The sequence below is a fragment of the Pseudonaja textilis genome, chromosome 9 (genome assembly GCF_049901715.1).
Source record: "Pseudonaja textilis isolate UNSWEBS1 chromosome 9, rPseTex1.2, whole genome shotgun sequence".
In the NCBI taxonomy this organism is placed as follows: Eukaryota; Metazoa; Chordata; class Lepidosauria; order Squamata; family Elapidae; genus Pseudonaja; species Pseudonaja textilis.
In genome coordinates, this window is record NC_141998.1 from 27,401,287 (window position 1) to 27,422,019 (window position 20,733).

Here is a 20,733-nt window from a genome sequence, read left to right on the forward strand (position 1 = left end):
TTACAGTCAGTGACAATAACTGTGTGCTAAATGTGCTGCCATAGTAATGTGAGTGGCCACGGTTATCTTCTTGGTTCTTATTTTGGTGAAAAATGATTGTTCACTTGGCCTTCAAGAGAATCAACAGTTCTATTCCTGGTTTTTGTGGACACTTGGAGATGTCCCAACAATCTGGTGGGCAGCTTCTTCAGATGCCAGTTTGACCTTCAGTTCCAAAGGCAGCGGAAGCCCTGGCAGCTTGTTCTGACCAGCCCTCCCTGCATGTGGATTTCAGGCAATGAAAGGTTAGAGAGATGCCTGGAAGGAGACTGGTGGAAACCAAGGACATGACTGTTGGCTCTGGGCCATGGCAGCTGGGCCCTGACGGAGCATGTCTTTGGCCTTGTTTAAGGACAGCCACTTGGAATCAGATACTGGCACTCTGGATTCCAAGGAGATGATGTGATGGTGCCTTGGAAACTGACCCTGTAAACTGAGAGGGGGGTAGGGAGAGGGAGAGGGGGAGAGGGAGAGAGAGAGAGAGAGAGAGAGAGAGAGAGGATGATGATGATGGTCTCCAACATGGTTCCTTGGTTCTCCCATCTTGTGCAACTGCCAGTAAAGGGAGGAAGGGTTGGATTCAGCCCTTCACAATGAGGGTGGGGATGGAGGGGCCCTTGGATTTCTGTCTCCTTAAGAAGCCACCCTTGACCCAGCCATAGGAAACAATTTTTGGCCAGTCTCTGATTTTCTAGGGAAAACGGTTGATAAGCTGATCAGGCAGCAGTTCCAGGAAGTCCTGGGTGAAAAGGATGGTTTCTGTTCTTTCCAGCCTGGGCGCAGCCTCCAGCATCGGTTCAGCTTTATTTCTTGTCCTCTTGCATACGGAGTGGTGGCCGAGGGCTAGAGCCTGTCCAGCTTGGGGAGTCTCTCTTGAAGTTCAATGGCCCACAGACCACACCTGCCCTTGACAAAGGCCTGTAGAGCAGCTCCCGGAAGATCTAGGGCATCGGTGCTGCTGTTGGCTCTCTGTCTCTGGGATTTGAAGAAAAGGAAGGCCGACCTCGGACTGGCCGTGCTGCTTCTCCCTCGGGCTCGCTCCGGGCATCCCAAGAGGAACTAGGGGAGCTTTGGAAACCCAGCAAGAAGCCCGGCCCGTCCTTGCACGGACCTGCAAGCAGAACAGGAAGTTCGGCCGGCTCCAGCCAGGGAGGCTCCCGTCTCGGGCCTCCTCTTCCCTCTGCCGGGTGAGAAATGGGGGCGGCGGGAGCGTCTCCCTCCGCCCCAGGCCGTCTATGCAGACCCCTGCACGAGCCTAGGGCGGAAAGGCAAACGCCGAGCGGCGACTGCAGGACAACGGACAGCGGCGCGGCTGAACCTGAGCCGCCGCAGAGCCCCTCTGACCGCCCCCGTGCCTTAAAAGAAGCGAACCCGGGGCGGAAGGGAGTCCCTCACCGCGGCCCTCTCGAGCGCCGCTCAGTCCGTCGCGGTGCAGGGGTGGGAGCGCGTGCGGGCAGCTCCCCGCCGGAGCTTGGGCAGACAGCCCGCGGCAATCTCTTGTTTCGCGTCTCCACCCGCACACGTTTGCTAACAAGAGCATCCGCTCTGGCGGCTGATTTTCACTGGAATCGCGGCGCAAATTGCGCGGCCTCTCGAGCAAAGGAACTCCCACGAACGGAGTTTTTGCGGCTGCCTCTTTTCTCGGTGTGCGTGAGAAGTTACACCCACAACTCTTTCCATGGCAACCGTAGGAGCCGCTACTTGGGCGGCGGGGTGGGTGGGGTGGCGGGGGGGATACAGTATAATCCTTGGATTATATGCAATGGTTCTAGACGAGGGGAGGGAGAGAATCGCGTCGAGGGCCACCCTCCCGCTTGTTCTTAGCCACAGCCCTTTCCCGCCCTCCCGAATCCTTTTTGCAATCCACCAACCAAAGAATTTTTCTGTCCCCCGGTTTTTGGTAGTGGCTGTGGCCGCCACAGTGGCCGCCGCCCCTCCAGCCGGCCATCTTGGAGCCGAACCCCGCCGCTGCCCAAGGACGATGAGTCTCCGGACGGACACTTGACCTTCGCCCGGCCCAGCTGCTGAACCCCGCGCGCCGCCGCCCCGAGGATGAGCCCCGCAAGCTCGGCGCTGCAGCTGCTGCTGCTGCTCTTCCCGCTGGGTAAGGGCCGCGGGGATGGGGGCGGGGGGCGGGCCGATGACACCCGGTGGCGAGTCCCCGTCCCCACCTGCGTCCCCGAGGGCTGCCCAGCACGGTGGTTGGAGGGGGAACCTTTGGAGAAGGGGGCCGGCGGGGCCGGTGACTCTCCCGCAGGCTGCCTGGGAATTTTTCTTCCTATTTCTTCCTCCCCCTTCTAGCGGGGGAGGGTGGCTTGGGCGGTGGACGAGAGGAGACCCCCCACTCTCCTCCCTTCTCTGCCTGAAGCAAAGGCCGGACTGGATGTGAACTCAGGGGGGAATGCTGCCTCCCCCCTGCCCCGGATGAATTCAGCACCCGGTCCTGCTGCTGCTCCTGCAGCGAGGGATTTCAGCAGCTGCTTCTGGCTGCCCAAGCAGATCCCTCTTAGTGCTCCCGCACTAAGGCTGCGAAGGAGGCGCCAACTTCAGCTGCAATTCGATCTGCTGAGCAGAGTTGGCCACCGCCCCCCCCCCCATAGCTGCATCCTGTCCCCTACGGAGAAGGCTGGTCCGAGAGCCCCCGAGTCCAGCTTTGCTGCAGGGCGCAGCCCCGCCCCTCCTCTCTTAATGTATCCCAGTTAGTGTCCTTGGTGAGGGTGGGCACGGGCACTGGCATAGTGCTGGTAAATTAGGCTGTGAATGGCAGAAGCAGAGCAGTTCTTGGCCGATCCAGCAGTGGGACCCCATTGAAGAAAGAGGGGGGAGGTCTGCTGGGAATCCCCACAGCTGAATGGCTAGAACCTGTGGCTAAGCCCGCCCTTGCCCTGGTCTGATCATGGATTACCCTTCAGTTCTTGGGAGCTGCCCCTTTGACTTTTCCTGCCTTCCTCAAGAATAAATCTCTAAAAGCTGCCCCTCCTCTCTCTCTCTCCCTGGTGGTCCCTTTTGCTCAGGGCACGGGGGGGGATACAGGGCATGCTCTGGACTTCCACTCACCTGCAGCTGCTAATTTGGGGGTTTAAGGGCTTCTTGTTGAGGACAAAGTGCAGAACCCTTCAAAGCCAAAGGCAGGCGACCTCTTGATCCCAGTGCATGGGGGAGGAGACTCACTGGAGTGGGGAGGGGGATTCCCTTGTATTCTGCTCCTGCCCCAGCCTGCCCAGAGAGACAGGATCAGGGGGCTTCTGGCTGCATCCAGCATCACCATTTTCCTAGTGAAATCTTCTGTGGAGACTCCGATGATTCCAGCTGCAATAGCAACTCCTGCTGCTGCTTTGGTCATGGCCGCTTGAGGGACCTGAGGGCCTTCTGGCAACTCCCATTGCTTCCAAGGATCTCCAGAAGACATTGGAGTTCCTTTCTGGATTTGGGGGGCGCGGGGGAAGCCTGAGAGCTCATCTCCACCTGGATGAAAGCAAAGAAAGACTGCACTGCCCAGCACACCAGCCTTCCCCAGGACTCCCCCCCCCACCAAAAAAAGCACATTGGATGACCTTCCCATCATTCTTGCTCATATAAAACAAAGAAGGCATTTCTCTCCCTTGAAGGATGGTAATTGCCAGCATGTGGGGGGGGGGGGGACGGAACTCCAAGGTTTGCAATAATATACACCCAAGGTAGAAAACTCAGCTGGACGTGACTGTGCTGTCCAGCCAGTGTATGGGAATTGGATAGTTAGGTAGCAATTGTGAGCTGTTCCCTTAAGGGAATGCATCATGGTAAATGTAGTTAAGGTATCCTGGGAAATGTAGTCCATGTCACATGACCACATCTGCAATCCTGATTGGTCACTAAATTGACCCTTGATGGGTTGGGGGAGGTTTCCTCACTCTTGGCTGAACTCACGGACTCGTGGTAACTGTTCTATTTCTACCGCTACGAGACGAGAGAAAAAGGATAGCAGATAACCATCTTTTTACCTACAAGACAGATATGCAAAGGATTGGTCATTAAAGAAGAACATTGTCACAAATGTGAGTCATGAGGACACCTGATGAACCAATAAAAGTACTTTGTATGGATGTTTTGTGGAGTTTATCTATCTGCATCTGTACAGAAGACAAATCTACCACTGTACAGAATACAGAACAGTAAAAAGATGATTATCTTGAAATCCTGAAGCCCATCAATATAAAGACAGTTAATTTGGATTTGTGATAAAGCAAAGTAATATTGAAGCCAGGAGTGAATATGCAATGTTAACGTAAGCCTGCATTATCTCATCCTCTCTCTCTCTCTCTCTCTCTCTCTCTCTCTCTCTCTCTCTCTCTGAGCAATGGGACCCTTTACATGCTGTTTGGTTGGTGGGAGGGGCTGGAATTCCCCCACATGCTAGAGACAAAGAGAACTCTTTCTGAACTGCAGAATTGCAAACCAGTAACCCACCCACCTCTCAATTTGTCTTCCTGCTATCCCAAAGACTCAATTTGCATGACAAGAAGGAGAGCCAGAAACCAAACTTTGTCTTAAAACCCCTTACAAACGCAGTAGGAAAGTTTGAGAAATCTTGTTTGTATTCTTAAATGGAAACGAAAGCTGATTCTGCTCTGCTCATCTGGAAGGGAGACAAAGCCATAAAAGAGACCCTCTCCAACCAATTTAAAACCTGATAAAGACACATCGTAGTTGAAGGAAGGGGCAAATTCACCCCCCTTTTCTCTTCAGCGAAAGAAGTGCTGTGTCTCAAATTACAACTCCTAACTCAGAAAGAACCAATTTGTAAAACAAAGGGAGGGGCCAAGTATCTCTCATCCATCCCTGTATTCATCCAATTACAAACCCTTTCCAAACGCAATGAGAAAGTTTCAGAAATCTTGCTGGCATTTCTAGAAAGCAAAACTAACTTTGCCCTGCTCATTTCAGCTGAAAGGCTTTGCATTTTTCCAGCTCAGAGGCAATAAGAGAAGCCTCTCCAGCTATTTTTACAACTAGTCTGGCGGTTTTATTGGGGGTCATAATTCATTATTGACAGATCATCTTCAAAGCAAAGAAGCCCCCCACCCCACCCCAAGAAACAAGGCTAATCCAAACAACATTTTAAAAAGGAACAATTTTTCTTTCTGCTCAAAACCTTATAATTTTTCATGTTCCCCTATCTTTATTAAACTTTTTTTTTTAAAAAAAAAAACATATAACACTGCAAGCAAACCTTTGGAGTGTTGTATTCGATTGATTGGTTTTTCTTCCAGCAAGGAAATGATAAATTCCTCTGGAGTTCACCCCCCCCCACCCCCAACTCAAGCAAAGCAGCCCACAGCACTATCTGGTGGTCAAGGAGAAATTTCCCAGCTTTCCAGTACATGCTTGCAGAATACAGAACAGTGACAGTGCCGGTTCTGTGGAGTCCACAGTTTCTATCCTGTTGGAAGCAGCACTCCACTGCCTCCCTGGCTGGAAGGCTCTGCAGTTTGTCTTAGTACAAAAAGGAGTAACAGCAGATGTGGGGGGGCGGGGGGCCTCTTCTCTTCTTGCTAGTGCTGAACACGCTGGGCATGGAGCTGATGGCCCCAACCACCCTCTATGCGCTGAACGGCTCTTCCATCCGCCTCAGCTGCACTTTCCATTCCTGCTACCAGGTAGACAAAAAGCAATTCTCCCTGAACTGGACCTACCAAACCTGCCAGAACTGCACCGAAGAGATGGTGAGTGCCTTGGCTGGGGGCGGGGGGGGGGGGCTGGGCCACCACTCTGCCCCAAACTTGAATGCTGCTTGTGCCTCTCTGGGAAAGTCCCATCAACTGTGCTGCGTGGGGTGGGGGGAGCCAATGGGCCAAACTCTGCTTCGCAGGAACTCTGGGCTTTGCAGCCCTTGGGTGGGAGGGGCCGTGGGGATGGGATGGATGACCCTTGTCCAAGTTTCCTAAGCTCCCTGCCTCTGCTCCCTCCCACCCTGCCCTCCAGCGCCAGGAATCCCAGACCGTAGGCTGGGCTGGAGGGTGGGCTGCTCCCAAAGACCCCACAACTCTCCTGGTCCTCCTATCTCACCCAGTTCTTGCAGTTTAAGCTGAAAGTGGTTCCCGTGGAGCTGAACCGTTTTGAGGACCGCGTGGAGTTTACAGGGAACCCCAGCAAGAACGACATGTCCTTCACCCTCCACAACGTGCAGCTGGAGGATGCAGGGCTGTACAACTGCTACGTGATGAACCCGCCTGACCGACAAAAGGGCCACGGCCAGATCAGCCTCCAAGTTCTCACAGAAGGTCAGGCCCTGGTTCCACCCCCTTCCCTGCCCACTCGCTCCCCTCCCCAGAGGTTCCTGGGAAAGGGAGGGCTCCCTCTCCGGGGCCTTTCCTGCGAATGCTGGGAGGAGACCCCCAGGGCTGCTCCTTGCCTGATGCTGGGCTTCTCTCTACAGAACCCCCAGAGCGGGACTCCACAGTGGCTGTGATTGTGGGGGCCACTGTGGGGGGCTTCCTGGCTGTGGTGATCCTGGCCTTGGTCATTGTGAAGTGTGTCCGGCGCAAGAAGCAGCAGAGGCTCAACACGGATGACCAGAAGACCGAAGAAGAGGGCAAAACCGATGGGGAGGGGAACCCGGAGGAAGGCATGAAGTAGGGAGGGGAGGGTCTCCCCCAGGCTGGCCTTCCTGCTCTTCCTTGTCCCTGCCCTCCCCTCCCCTGGACTTTCTCTGAAGCAAAGAGTTCCACCCAAACTGTCCGAAAGGCTGGGCTGCTTCCCCCGTCCCTCTTCATCCCTGGGGCTCTTGGGCCAGAGCACAGCAGTGGGGAGGGGGGCTGCCCGCGCTGGGTTTTTGTGTGTGTGTGTGTGTAGGAATTTGTGGGACTGAAGTTGAAAGCCTCCTGGGGTAAGCCTGCATTCCTGTCCCAGACAGGCAGTTCCTCCATTTGGACAGAGGGGGCCCTGTTGTGTGTCTCTGGCAAGAAGGCCAAGCCCCTCCCCCACCCCTGCTGCTGCTGCTGCTGCTGCCGCCTTCGTGGCAAATCTTGGGGAGGTGAAAGCCTGTTTCCTTTGCTCGTGGAGCCCAGGGGTCCCTACTGGAAGAGGCCCCGAGAGGAGCCAGGTGGCTTGGGAGCCGGTGAGGGTCCCCCTGTGTATCTCACGGCCAAGCAGGATTTCCTCTCCAAAGCAAAAACTGCCATTTTACACCCTCCACCTTGAACACCGAGCACAATTCGCCACTGCCAGGAGAAATCACTGCCGGGGGTCAGCAGCCGTCTCTCTTGCAGGCCAGCACTGAGCTCCTCCCCCCATCTTGGAAACCCATGGCTGGACTGTTTGGAAGGAATGCTGTTGACCCTCGCCCCTCTCTCATGAAAACAACTGAAGGTTTTCTGCCTGGCATAAGCAGGAGGTGTGTGCGTGGGCAGATGTGTGAGGGGAGCAGGAGAAGGAAGGAAAGGAAAGGGAGGAAAGGAAGGAAAGGAAGGAAGGAAGGAAGGAAGGAAGGAAGGAAGGAAGGAAGGAAGGAAGGAAGGAAGGAAGGAAGGAAGGAAGGAAGGAAGGGTTGTCTGTTTGGGATTTAGTGGAAGAAGAGTTTTCCACCCAGACTCACTGCAGCCAATTGGTATTTACTTTCCCTGTTTGCACATCTTGCCTGCTAGTTAGAACCCCAAAGCCAGAAGGGCCCTGGGGGCCTCCATTCCCCCCACCATGACCCCTGCTGGGACCCTCCATTCCGCAGCAGCCCCTGAACGGGCCCCAAGCTCTCTGGGCCCCAAGCTCCTTCCCTAGGATGTTGCCCTGGCGGGTGAGAGCAAGTGATTCCCCAGTTGGCTTGTGACTGTGCTGATCTGTCTTTGGCTCTGCGGCTTCTCCTTGGAATTGCACTTTGCTGTCTGCTGTTTGCAACCCCCCCTCCCCCCTTCTGTCATGTTCCCAACACCTGCCCTCAGCTGAGATGGGTTATGCAACTTTTCTGTCCTTATTTTGCAAAATTTGCAATTCAGATTCATCAGGCTCTGCCTGAAAAGTTTTCATCACTCTTCTTGTAACTGCAGAATTGAGTTGGCCTCCATTTGCACCGACAGTGACTTACTGTGCTGCTGCGCTGGAAATCAATGTTTCTTGTCCTGGGTCTGCTCAGGAAGTCCAACCGTCACACGAAATAAAGCAGAGCTTGCCTCCCCACATAGGCAGACCTCTGCTTCTTTCCCCGGAGAGGGGTGGGCGCCTGGTGTAAGTCGGCTCTCTTCCCCCACCCTAACATGGCCCGTGGGCCTTCTCCCCTATTTACTCCTCCTCCGCCTTTTCCTTTCCTGGACCGCTCTCCATTAGGATCCATTAGCCCGATTCAGAGCCAGCAAATCTGAAGGGGGCTGAGGGTGGAAGCAGCTCTGGCGGTGGGGCGATGCTCCTTGAAACTCAGGATCAGCCGCCTGAACCTCCTACCATAGATGAGGGTCTCAAAGAGTCATCTGGGGTTCAGTTCTTGAAAGCCTTTCGAGAGGAGAACCGCCTTGGACAAAGGTCGAACTGCCCTCAGCAGGCACTGCAGCCAGTGGCTCCTGGCCTCTTCATCTGACACCCGCCCTCCCAAGAAAGGGACCTTCACAAGATGCCCTTTGGGTCAAGGTGAGAGATTGAGCAGGTAGCCTCCCTCCATCTTGGCTCCCTTTCTTGGCCGGGAGGCTGGGAAGGTTGGTTTCTCTTCCAGCCCTCAGCTGAAGGCCAGGAAACCCACCACCCCTTTGGGTGTGGGCAGAACTGCTGTCCCGCTTGGAGGCGAAGGAGGCGCCCAGGAATTGCCTACTGTCAGCTGTGACTCTGAAAACCTGCTAACGGGCAGACTTGGCCACAGAATCTTGGCGTCGGAGCTCTAGGAAAGGAAGCGGGACTCCCCCGAAGGAGCGCCAACATGCTACAGACCCCCACCTAGTTGGTCGGGTAGCTGGCTGCCCCAGAGGACCGGAGCCGGCTTAAGCTGCTGGGTCTGGCTTCTTTTCCTCTCTTCTGTCCTTTGGATGGTGCCGCGCTCCAGGCTGCTCCGGATCAGGGCGTTCCTCGGCCCAGAGTAAGTTCTGCAGCGGCCCATCCAAAAAATGCCGCTCGAGGCTGCGCGGGCGCCTGACTCCCTCCCGCGTCTGCGACCAGAAGGCCGGGAAGGAAAGAAATGGGGGCAAACGTCTCCCTCCCGCAGAGAGTCTAGCGGTCTTTGCCGGAGCTACAAACCAACTCTAGCCTGCCGACAGCGGCCGAAAGCTGCGGGATTCGTGTCTCCCTCTTGGGCAGGCCGAGGGCGGATCGCGCGAGAGATGCCACTTCGCCGCCGCGCTTCTTACGCGCCGCTCTTTCCTGGCGGATGCCCAGGTCTCCGCTGCAACACTTCGGCGGAGCAGGAGGCAGGCGCGGCCATCGGGTTTGCAGCCTAGGTGCGGAAGATCCCGGCAGGGCGAGAGCCGCTGCGGCTCCGGACTCCTTTGGCTGGGAAAACGGAGCGCTGACTTGGGCCGGGTGTCTCGCGGGAGCCTGCAAGCATCTCCCGTGGGCGGCCGGAGAGCGCGGCCTAGATGCGCTTCTCAGCCTTCTCAGGGCTTGTGAGCAGGGCGGATGCGCGCGCGCGCCAGACCCCTTCTGGTCGGGAGAAACTGCAAAGAAAGGCCAAGAAACGTCCCCTATGCCGACTCTCCTCCTGCCCTCCGAAGAGCTCAGGAACCCGGACCGTCTCCTAACCTGAAGGAGTCCACTTTCTTGTCTGGTGCGGAAGAGAACCGGTTGGAGCGCCCTCGAGGAAGCCTTGGCTGGTTCTCCCTGAAACTGTCCCGCGCCTGGGTTTGGTCAGCGGGAAGAGGCCCTTCGAGGCTTCAGGCTGGGGAGGGGGAAGCGATGCCGGGAGTGCGGAGCAGCCGGCGCAGGAGAGGCTGAAGCAGCACCAGACCGCGCAAGCGGGAGCCGGAGGTCCCACGGCAGAGGATGTCCGCAGCGGTTCTTGGGCTGTGCAAAACGCCTGGTGTCCTAGGAGAGATCCCGCCCCCCGCCGCCACTCATCCACCCCGCGGAGGCGGAGAAACCCAACTCCTCGGCCTGGACAGCGCTTGAAACCCAAGGACTCGAAGGGAAAGTTGCGAAGCCAGCACTTTGCTTCGCGCCAGCTGGGCGCGCTCCCGGCCCTTCTGCTTTTGCGCCCGACGACCAAGCGGCGCGAGTGAGAGGGCACGAGCAGGGCATGTGGGCGGCCGCAGCCGCGCAGGCGAGGTCAGCCTGAATGGGAGGATCGCCTTCGCGGGAGAGAGCCAGATCGCCCCCCCCACTTCTGCGAGGGCCCGTCGCGGTCTCAGGGAAGCCACCGGGTTTCCTCGGTGAAGTTCTTCGCAAGAATGCGCCGGCGCCGGTGGGAGAGGCTGCTGCTAGGTCGCCGAGCTGCAGAAAGTTTTACGGGGCCGGTAGTTGTGAGGCCTTGGGACCAAACTGCCCCCTTCCGGCTTCCTTCCCGGGAGGGGTTCAAGCGGCAGAAAAGAACAGAGGAGCGTCGGAGAAACGGAGCAAGGTTGGGCTGCTGCCGCCACAGGGAGCCAAGCTGCTCCGGCGAGCGCTGGGATTCCTCTCCGATGCTCACTCTTTAAGCCCTGAGGCTCGCTGGCACCAAGCAAACGCCCCTTTGCGTGGAGAGCGCGAATGCCCCTCCTCCTCTGGAGAGTCCTGGCCAGCTCCTGGCTGAAGTCCAGCCAGGCCCTCAATGGGACTCGGTTCTTGGCCTAGTGCCCCTGACTTTCTGCAATGGTCACCCGCAACAGAGGCATGGAAAAAGTATTCCCCTCCCCATGCAGTAAGAGCTGCTCACAACCGCCCCGCCCCCGCCCCGCCCCCCGGCTGCTGCCCGGAATTTCTGGCACCTTTACAGTTTCTTCTTCTTCTTTTTTTATCTTTCACTGCACAATCCCTGAGTCATGATTCTCTGGGAGCTTCAGAAGCTGCCACGACCGCAGCATCTCCGCACCCTCTACCTGCCACCTCAGCAGACGCTAGCCCGTGGCCCAGGATGCCCCCCAAGATTGGCATCCTTTGCCCTCCCCCTTCAGCCAGGAGCGTTTCCTTTTTTCTTTCCCCCATCTCCCCACTTCCTATGTGACACCAGAAGGAACTCGTTGGGGGGGAGGGGTCTAGTTTGGGTGGTATTGCTCTGGCACACGCTAGGCAAGGCTGAGAGTCGCTCTACTGAAACGGCGGCCGGCTGCTTCCCAGAGAGTGGGATGTTGGAGCCCCACCACTTCCTCCATCTCTGGACCTCTGTGAGCTCTGAATTCCTTCCCGCGATGCCTGAAGCAGGCTTGGGCTCGGAAGAGGCAGGGAGCGTTGATGGGAAAAGCCTGTCCCTAAAGCCAGCCCAGCTAAATGGCAGCCGATTCCAGCTCCCCACGAGTGAAAGGGGGCTTCCCTCCTGCTGCTTCAGCAGTGACTCCACCTTTGCCTGCCAGAAAGAAGCTTCTCTCTGCCCATTTGCTACCCCTCGCCTGATTTTCCTGCTGCCCTTCCTTCCCCTGCTCCAGAGGTTCGAGCCACCCCATCTAACCATCCGGGGCAACCTTCTCAACCCCCAAATATCCCACTGGAGGGACCGTTAGCTTCCCCACTGCCCTGCTAGTAAACAGATGCCTTGCCTGCTCCTGGGGAGGACAGGCCAGTCCCCTCCCCCCAAAAAGCTTCCCTTGGCTACCGTGCTTGGAAGTTCCTAAGGCCTCATTCAGCCGCGTGTGTAACAGCCAGCCCACAATTTGCTTAACCGTGGCTGGTGGAACAGACCAGGGAAAGACGCCGTCTCCGTGGAGGTAAATGCAAAGCAACCAACGCCGGGAGGGCTTGGCGCGCCTGCTCCAGCCGTCTCTCCGGCTTTGCGGGCGGCAGCGGGCAACGACCTTCGGGGAGGACGGTGCTGCTCCCCAGGCCCGGTGCGACGTGGCTGCGCGCGCCCTCCGCGGGGGGCCTGGCATCACCGCGGAGGCGGTTCCGGGCGTGTCCGCCTCCGCCTCTCGCTGCCTTTTGGGCTGCCTTTTGGGCTGCTGGAAGGGGCGGCCCGTGCGCGGAGCCAGTAGCGGCAACTGCGGCGGTCGGTCGCTAAAGCAACTTCGGGAGTCGGAGACTGCGGCGTCAACGGAGAGGAGAGAGGCGGCCGAGTAGTTGCAGAGATGGCCGTGGACTGGCTGGGAGTCGCCTTGCTGGGTAGGGACGCGGAGCCGCTCTAAGCTTCGGGGAACCGTCGGTCGCCTGCGGGCTGAGCCAACTGACCGGTCCGCGGTCACCTAGTAGGCGCGAGGCTCGGGCAGAAAGCGAGAGCACACCTGCCTTCCCCTCTCTCCGCTGGCGCGCGCCACCACTGCACTTCCCTTGGGCCCATCCCGCCGCAGCTCGGCTGCCGTCCCTGCGCGAGGCCGGGGCGGCGGGAGGCGGGATGGGGGACGCGCAGGACCGGCGTTTTCTTCCGCATTTGCTGTAGCGAGTCGGGGGACTTTTTGCTCCCGCTGGCAGCCTCTTCGACCTGCCTCCCTTCCGGGTATCTTTTTAAAGATTCGAGCAGAATCCTAGAGAGCAACGCCCCTGGCCTGGAGTAAGTCCGACTTCGCTGTAAGTTTGCTTTGGTTCCAAGAAGCCTCGTTTGCACAGAAAGTTTGTGGCGAACTCCGTGCTGAACTTCTTGAAAGTGGGGTGCGGGAGGGGGCTGAATCCCCGGGTGGCTCGATCCGAGGCACCTTCCCTTCCCTTCCCCATCTTTACCGCTGATGCTGCTCTCTTTACCTGGAATGTGAGCGTCCCATCCAAGACGCTGAACAAGTCAGAAGGACTCCACTTCCCTTGGGCTCAATCCTTTCTCTGGAGCACACAATGACAAGCATTTGGGAGAATCAGATGGGCCTTGTAGTCCCCCTCCTTTAAATGAATTCTACCCCCTATGGGAGGGTGCAGTTCTAATTAACCTCTTGCAAAACAGAAAAAGAAAAAAACCCCCACTCATGTTAGCAAGGTCAGTCCTGAGTTGTTTTGTTTTCTGAATGCAAAATACCCGTAGTCCAATAATCTAGTCTAGTCTAGTGCCTGATAATTATTTTGTAATAAACTTTAATTACAAAGCCTCCCCCCTCCCATTTTCCTCCCTGGATCAGTTGTGTAAGAAGCCCCTCTTCAGGCCCTGAATGGTGCTCTGTCCCAGGCAAACCAAAGGCTCTGGGGTTGGCCAATTGGCTGGATGCCACTCAAAGGCTTGGCACCTTGCAGAAGTCTTGCTCCATTCAAGTCCCTGTGAATTGCTTCCCTTTACCTATACCTGGACTAAGCATATCCAGAGTTCCATGGCTTTGCAGTCTTTGGTGCTGTGGGGAGCAGCGTGGGTGACTTTCTGAGCAAGGACCAGCGCTGGGCTCGTGCCTCCTGCCAGAGGAGACTGAACCCACTGGAAAGTTGAGCCAGAGGTGAAGAGGCTCTTGGCTGTGGGAGAGGCAGCTACCTCTGCCTTTGGAAGCGAAGGTTTTCCCCTTGAGTCTGAGTGAGCTCTCTTCCTGAAACACCCGGCCTATCCATGGTGATGACACACCTGAGTTGCTCTGTGGTCCAGTTCCCTTTGGGGGCAGAAGTAGAAAACCTGCCATTGGCTCAGGGAGTGAGGTGGGTGGATCATCTGGGTCTATACTCCTTTTGTTTGGGAGAGGCACCTCTTGCCTTCCTTCCTTCCTTCCTTCCTTCCTTCCTTCCTTCCTTCCTTCCTTCCTTCCTTCCTTCCTTCCTTCCTTCCTTCCTTCCAAAAGTTGAAAACAGCTTCCCTGTGTCTCTTCTTTCTGGTTATTCCCATAGCAGCTCCCTCGTGGGGAGGGCTGAGAGGAAATAACAGGTCCAAAGTTATGCAGGGAGTTTCTATGGCTGAGGGTGGATTTGAAGGGCCTGGATCTGCCCTTCCCAACTGGCTCCAGGGTCTCTCTTCCCTGGGTGTGTGGCTTTTGAATTCCAGGCATTGGCTTGGGTCGGGGTTGCAAGGATGGAGTGGGTGGACCCTGCACCCCGTGTGTCAGCAGGCAGGAGAGTAGCCACCCCTGCAACGGCCAAGACTCATGAGGGGCAGCTGCCCTTCCCTCCCTCCCATGGAAGCCAGCTGGGCAAGTGCTTAGGGAGGGCACCCTCACTTGGGATCATGCCACAAACAGGTTTAGTTCTGGATACACAGCAACCCAATGCCTGGAGTGCAGATTGCACCCATCTCAGGCCACAGTCCCAAGTCCCCTTGCTGATGGGATGACTTGGCCTACCAAGAACTGGGCTCACTTCTACCCATGTAAGGAGGCTGGGAGGAGGTGCTGGAAGAGAATTTGAGCAGGTGCTAAGCTCTTGAGTGTCCTTGAATCATGAAAGAACACTCTTGCACAGCTGACTCTTCTCTGTAGCAACCCCCCCCCCATCGCTGCACCTGACTGCTACAGGAACTCTTGTTCTTCCGCCACTTCACGGATTCTGACAACTGCCCTTCACCAGGTTTCAGGGAGTACAACATAAAGAGGCCTTCTTTTTTAGGCAAGTCAGGACCCAGATATCTGAACTGGAAATCAGAGCTGAAATTGCAACTGGGTCCCCTAACCTACTTCATACAAACTGCCAGTTTGTTTTAGCTTGTCTAGCATGTTCTGTGAACTTAGTCTGTATGTTAAGCTGCAAAGCGGGGAGGCGGGGAGTGGCCTCTCTGAGAAGTTGGACCAGTTACCATTTTCAAAGAGCACCATAAGTCCATTCTTGGCTTGCAAGAGGTAAGGCCATCCTTCCCTTCCGACAATTCTGTTTGGTTGGTGGCATCCTTGGAAGACACGCTTTGGCTGAATTGGGACCTTCTCAGCATTCTGCTCAATTTGCCCAGTTGTAGCATCTTCAGTTGAGGGCATAGAGGCTCTTCATTGGACACTGGAAAATTTTGTAGATTAATTTATGATGTCAGTAAAGATCCAGTTCTTCCGATAAACTCATTCTTACATTTGGTCCAGTGTAAGAACATGTTTGGTCCGACATGTTTGGACCATGTTTGGTGGCTGCTAGAGATGATGGCTCTTTGCCCTCTCCCCTTTCCCCCCTCCCCAAGCTGATTCTGTAGAGGAAGCTGTTTGTTCAGTTTGCTGTGACTTTTTTATGGGGTCATTGGACAAGCTCCCCCCAAAGAAGGCAAGAGTAGGATATACATTTGGTGTGAAAAGAGTCTGTCTGATCCAAAAAACTCAGGTCAGATAAAAACAACCCTGCCAAAATGAGCATTGTTTGTTCTTTCTTTCTCTTCCTTCCTTTCTCTTTCTTTCTCTCTTTTTCTCCCTAGGACTTCAGCTGTGCTTTCGGACACTGGCCTTGGAGGTGTCGGTGGGCAAGGCGCCTGTTATTTATGCCAAAAATGGCACCAATGTGCTACTGCCCTGTACTTTCAACTCCTGCATCGGCATTGAGAAAGCCAACTTCATATGGAGCCACAACCACACCAAAGTGCGTGGCCTGTGGGGATTGGCACTGGGCAGGGCTGGGGGGCCTGCTTGGTTTAAGGGTTAGAGGTTTTGATGAAGCTAGATTCCAAGCAACAAGCAGAGACACTTATGGCACCTTGAAGATGAATGGATCTACAAGTAGTCCTCGCTTAACAACCACAAATGGGACCGGCAGCTCCATCATTAAGTAATGCGGTCAAGAAATAAGATATCGAGTGACCCCCATGGCTTACAATTTTACTGCTACCTTCTCCATTGACTTCTCTGCTTGTCAAAAGCTGGCTATGAAGCATGCAAATGGCAATCACATGACAGCTTTAAGACTTGTGGACTTCAATTCCCAGAATTCCTCCTCCAGTCGTGTTAGCTCAGGAATTCTGAGAGTTGAAGTCCACAAGTCAACTTACCAAGTTGGAAGACCCTTGACCTAGACTATTCAGTTTATGAGATAAATTCCTTATTCTTTAAGGTGTCATGATCATTGGTGCTTTTATGAATGACAATTAGCAATTGAAGGTAGCCTTCATATTTAATAAGTAGCAAGGAAAGAGATTCTTCCAAGTCCTCAGCCTTGCTTGAGGACACAGTGTTCCCCCCATTCCCCCCAAAACAGGGGCCAAGTATGGAGGGAAAAAGTTGAGAAGTCTACAGAAAAGTCTGCATTGCCAGGAAGCACAAGCAGCCCATCCTCTGCACAGCGGGGGTGGGGGGCGGGGGAGGAGTGGGGACGGCTGCCTCAACCTCACTGCGTCTCCCTCTCAGCACTTTGTGGAGAAGATGCTTGGGGAGCCGTGTCAGGTAGTTCTTGCGCAGCAGAGAATTTCCCTTGGGAAATTCCACCTTGAGGAGGACAGAGCCGTGCCTTCATTCACTGCTCTTCCCCTGCTGCAGATATTCAAAGGGGTCGTAAAGAACAAAGACTCCAAGCCAGAGCCTCATCCGGAGTACAAGTTCAGCCTTAAGCACATGTTGCCACCTGACCTACCACTCAGCAAGGACAACCGGGAGTTCAACGTTTCCCTCCTGTTGCTTGATGCTGACTTTGAGGACTCTGGGACATATACCTGCCTGGTCAAGAATCCCAAAGAGAAGGATGCCAACCACAGCGGCACCTTTACTCTCAAAGTGGTGGTGATGTGTGAGTAGCAGCTGGGCAACGGACGCTGGCCTTGGTTCGGTCGTGCCCATTTAGAGGCAACCAACTGAGGCAGGCCTGTATTTTCCAGCTCCACAGTTGGGGGGGTGGGAACGGGACTTCCTCGGAGCCACTGGCTTGCTGAGCTTGGGTGTGGGGAAGCCCATGGCTGGAGGGTGCAAGTAGGGGGCTCCTTTCTCCCTGGCCTTCACTGCCTTCTCTTCCTCCCCAGTGGAGAAGGTGGACAACACACTGACATGGATCATATTGTCCGTTGTGGGTGGCATCATTGGGCTCCTCATCCTTATCATGCTGACCAAGAAACTGGTCCTCCTCATCCTCAAGAAGACGCGGAAGCAGAAGTGAGTGTGCTGCTTGCGCTGCCTCATACAGAATATGCGCAAGCCACGTGGCTGGCTGGCTCAGCGACAGCTGCCTGGTTCTCCAGACAGGAGGCTGGGTGTGGGAGCAGGCCCGGCTGGCCCTCCTCCAGGCAGTGGAGCTCCCCAGAGGCCTTTCTCCTGGACAACACGGGGTGGGGAGCCGCCTCTGCTTGGGACCTCCAGGGTGTAGCCAGGCTGAGCCGGTCTGTTTTCTGTCTCCTGCAGGGAGTGCCTTGTGAGCTCTTCAGCAAACGAGAACACGGAGAACGGGGGGCTGCCAGGCTCCAAGATAGACTCTAAACCAGCCTCCAAGGCCTGAGTCCCTGAAGGGCAGGTCTCTGGGGTCCAACCCTCCAAGCTCATCTGCCGGACGGGCAGGAGAAGCCCCTCTTTCAAATGACTGATGCTTGAGACACAACTATGTTACTCAACTGGCTGCAAACAAGCGCTGCTTCTTGGGAGAAACTTCAGAGGTGGGTGGCAAGACTGGCATGGCTCCTGTCTGAAGGATGGAGGGTTCTGGACGCAGGCTGAGCTTTGGTTTCTGTAGCTGCAGGAATGAGGCTAGATGGGCACTGGACCAAAGGCCTGATTCTCCTCCTGACAAGTCGAATATCATCAGCATTGGGGTGTGGGTTGGAAATGCTGCCTCCCTCCCTCCCTCCAAATGTAGAGGAGGTGACTGGAGGGGCAGGGCGGGGCGCTGGGTCTGCTCTACCTGCATCTTGAAGCCAGTAGATGCTCCCCTGCTGAATATTGGTTGCTGGGATGCATCCCTATGGAGGGGGAGGGGGGCGTTGCTGGAGCCATCGGAGGCCCAGGGGAGCCAAGCATGGGGTCCCTATCCTCTTCCGTGGTTCTTCAGTGCTTCAGGATGGAGGGTGGCTGCACCTGGACGTGGGTCTTTCTCCAGGCCTCCTCTTGGCAAGACAGCAGAGCAGACCTGCAGGGATGCTTCAAGAGACAGGAATCGTGTGCGTGTGTGTGTGTGTGTGTCTCCTTTGCATGGTCCCATGGTTTTAGGCTGCCCTTGCTCAATGGGAAGCTGGTGTCCAATGGCTCCCCTGCCAAGCTGCCGATCCTTCCCCCCAGCGTCTCTCCTTCACTTGCATGCTCGTTTCCTGGTCTCCTGGCCTGCAGGAGCTGGGCTTTTTACTGGAGCATGACAAGAGCATCACTGCTAAGGCCTTATTACCCTCCTGGCCCAATTTAACACCCCATCTATAGACCCCATCTATAGACATCTATAGGCAAGGGGGGGGCTGCCCAGGTGAACAAGATGGCAGGTTGGCAAGACACCAAGTCAGGATGTTTGAGGAGCAGCTGCATCCTGCTCAGCCCAGGACCCCCTCCCTCCCTGGCTCTCTGCAACTGGCAGCCCTTCCGGACCACCAGCCAGGATGCCCAGGCTGTTTCCCCACAGTTTATGGTGTTTCTCTGCCAGAGGAGGCAACATTTTTAGGTTTTCTTATTTATTCTGAGGTATAATTTGGGAGGGGGGGGGAGAAATCATTACCAGGCGTAGTAGCTGTTATGATTGTAAAAGATATGCCCCCTCCTACACGTACGTCAACTACATTCGCTACCAAACCTATGAGATGTTCCCAACCACCACCAATACACATGAGCTCTTACCAAATGCCCTTGTAAAAAAAACGTTCCCAGCAAGCTGGATTGACCCAGGTGGTGATCAGGAGAGGACTCAGTCAGGAATCTGTGGTCTATTTGCTTTTCTGAAAGATGCTATGGCCAGCAAGTGACCTTTTTCTGTCTTCTGTACAGAGGTGGATTTATAAACTGTACAGATGCAGATAGATAACTCAATAAGACGTCCATAACAAAGTACATTTATTGGTTCATCAGGTATCCTCATAACTCACATTTGTGATGAAGTTCTTCTTTAATGACCAATCCTTGGTATATCTGCCTTGTAGTAAAAGATGGTTATCTCCTAACCCATCTGGTAGCGATAGAAAGCAGCTGGCTCCAGGCAAGGCCCCTCCACAACCCAGTGAAGAACCCCAAGCTTTCCAGCTCTGCTGGCCGTGGAAAAGCTCCCTGTGCCTGAGGTACTCACCTGGTACCCTGCCCAGTTTCCCCAAATGGCCAGCCAATCAGACCCCAGTTCCTGCCTCAAAAATCTTGGCTTTCTCCGTAGTTTGGGGGCCCCCTTTCTTGTAATGCAGACATTCAACAATCCTTGCAATAAACATGGTTCTTCTCCTTAGTGTTGTGCTTCTTATTTTGGCAAAAACCCACAACAGTATATACTATATGCAGAGTTCTGCCTTTGGGGATCCTGGGGAGGAGGCAGACCCCTTGTATCCAGCACTGAGAAGGAAAGCTCTGGGGATGGGATCCCAGCTCAGCTGTCGCTGGATCAGGGGAAGAGGCAATGGAGGCTCTTGTCTGGAGAAGCCCAACCTTGCTGTTTATTCAAAGTGATTTGGTTGCTTGAGGTGAGCCAGGACTGGCCACAAGACACCCACGAGGCTAGCCCTCAGTGAGCAGGTTGAATAAAATATAGTTCTTTAAGCAGAAGAGGTGTCAACCCAAGGTACAAATGAGGGTAAGGGAAGAGAGAGCTTGATGCTTCGCATGAATCCAGCTGCATCCCTTTGGGAGGGACCTCGCCTCTTCCCTGGGACTCTTAAGGACTCCCCCCACCACATGGGAGGCAGCAGGAGACCCCCCCCCAAGTCCCAATCGCTGGGAAAGAGCTTGGCCTTGGCCACCCCAATGCTTCTGGGGAAGGCCCGGCTGCCTTCCGCGGTCTCAGAGAGCAGGGCTGCTCAGAGCCACCCGCCTTCCCCGCTTCTGCTGAACCTGAAGAGGCTCGAGGCGGAGGGCTTCGTGCAGAGCGAGGGAGGACGCCGAGGAGGACGGAGGAGGCCAGCGGGATCCATTTCCGGCCGGCATTTCGCCGCACAGTCCTCCGCCCTAACGCCGCCTCTTCCCAAATTTCCTACGGATCCCTAACAGAGTTTCACCTCCAGCCATCCCCAGCGGAGCTCTTCGGTACTCTCGACCCCGCTCCCTCCTCAAGGCGTTGCTGGGGGGCGGGGGCGTTCTCTTTCCCTTCAAGACCATCGCCAGGATGGACTGAATAGGGGGAGATGGGCGGGGGTCACTCTCCAGCGGTAAAGAAGGTGGGCAGAAGCAAGCTCTGGGTTTTGTTTGTTTGTTTGTTTGTTTGTTTTGTCAAGCGATTGTAAGATAACAGGTATAAGTATAAACATCATTATGAATACATGAAATGGAACGAATAAGAAACATAGAAACAATAGGACAGGGACAGTAGGCATGATGGTGCGCTTATGCCCGCCTCCTACAGGCCTCTTAGGAAAGGGGTGAGGTCAATAAACAGTCTGAGGTTAAAGTTTTTGGGGTTTGGGGAAGAATATTGGGGTTGGTGGGGTTCAGTGCCCGTCAGAGAAGCAATTTGTCTCACATTGGATTCCAGCCATTCAATCCATTGGATTTAAGCCCGAGCTCCAGTAAGGTGGGGATGATCTGCCTATCTCCCATCCAAGGCATCTGGGAGAGACGGTCCCAGAGAAGGTCCAAGCCTCCATTCTCCCTACCCCCCTGCACCGGGCAGTGACTTCTTGGCCAGAAGCTGCAGTTTGATTCCCCACTCCCACCATGGCTTTGGGTTGCCTGGGCAGCCAGGAGAAAGAGGCGGAGCCTCAGAGCAGCCTGGAGACCAGGAAGCAAGTGCGTT

At 55.4% G+C, this 20,733-nt stretch overlaps 2 protein-coding genes across 3 annotated transcripts; both read left to right on the forward strand.

Moving 5' to 3' along the window:
• Window positions 1-953: 953 nt before the first annotated feature.
• SCN2B (sodium voltage-gated channel beta subunit 2) lies at window positions 954-8,185 on the forward strand. 2 transcript variants are annotated; one of them, XM_087938739.1, is made up of 5 exons: window positions 954-1,226; window positions 1,944-2,143; window positions 5,575-5,741; window positions 6,089-6,299; window positions 6,455-8,185. In XM_087938739.1, exons 2-5 carry the CDS (start codon window positions 2,092-2,094, stop codon window positions 6,652-6,654), a joined length of 630 nt encoding a protein of 209 aa, XP_087794865.1. In that variant the 5' UTR covers window positions 954-1,226; window positions 1,944-2,091; the 3' UTR covers window positions 6,655-8,185. The 2 variants fall into 2 exon arrangements, with proteins under 2 accessions (XP_087794865.1, XP_026564962.1); XM_026709177.2 differs by lacking the exon at window positions 954-1,226 and having other exon boundaries at window positions 1,884-2,143.
• A 2,691-nt stretch (window positions 8,186-10,876) lies between these two features.
• Window positions 10,877-19,233, forward strand: SCN4B (sodium voltage-gated channel beta subunit 4). Its single transcript, XM_026709075.2, has 5 exons — window positions 10,877-12,213; window positions 15,332-15,492; window positions 16,383-16,629; window positions 16,859-16,988; window positions 17,235-19,233. The coding sequence occupies exons 1-5, from the start codon at window positions 12,180-12,182 to the stop codon at window positions 17,326-17,328; spliced, it is 666 nt and encodes a 221-aa protein (XP_026564860.1). The 5' UTR covers window positions 10,877-12,179; the 3' UTR covers window positions 17,329-19,233.
• The last annotated feature ends 1,500 nt before the right edge of the window (window positions 19,234-20,733 follow it).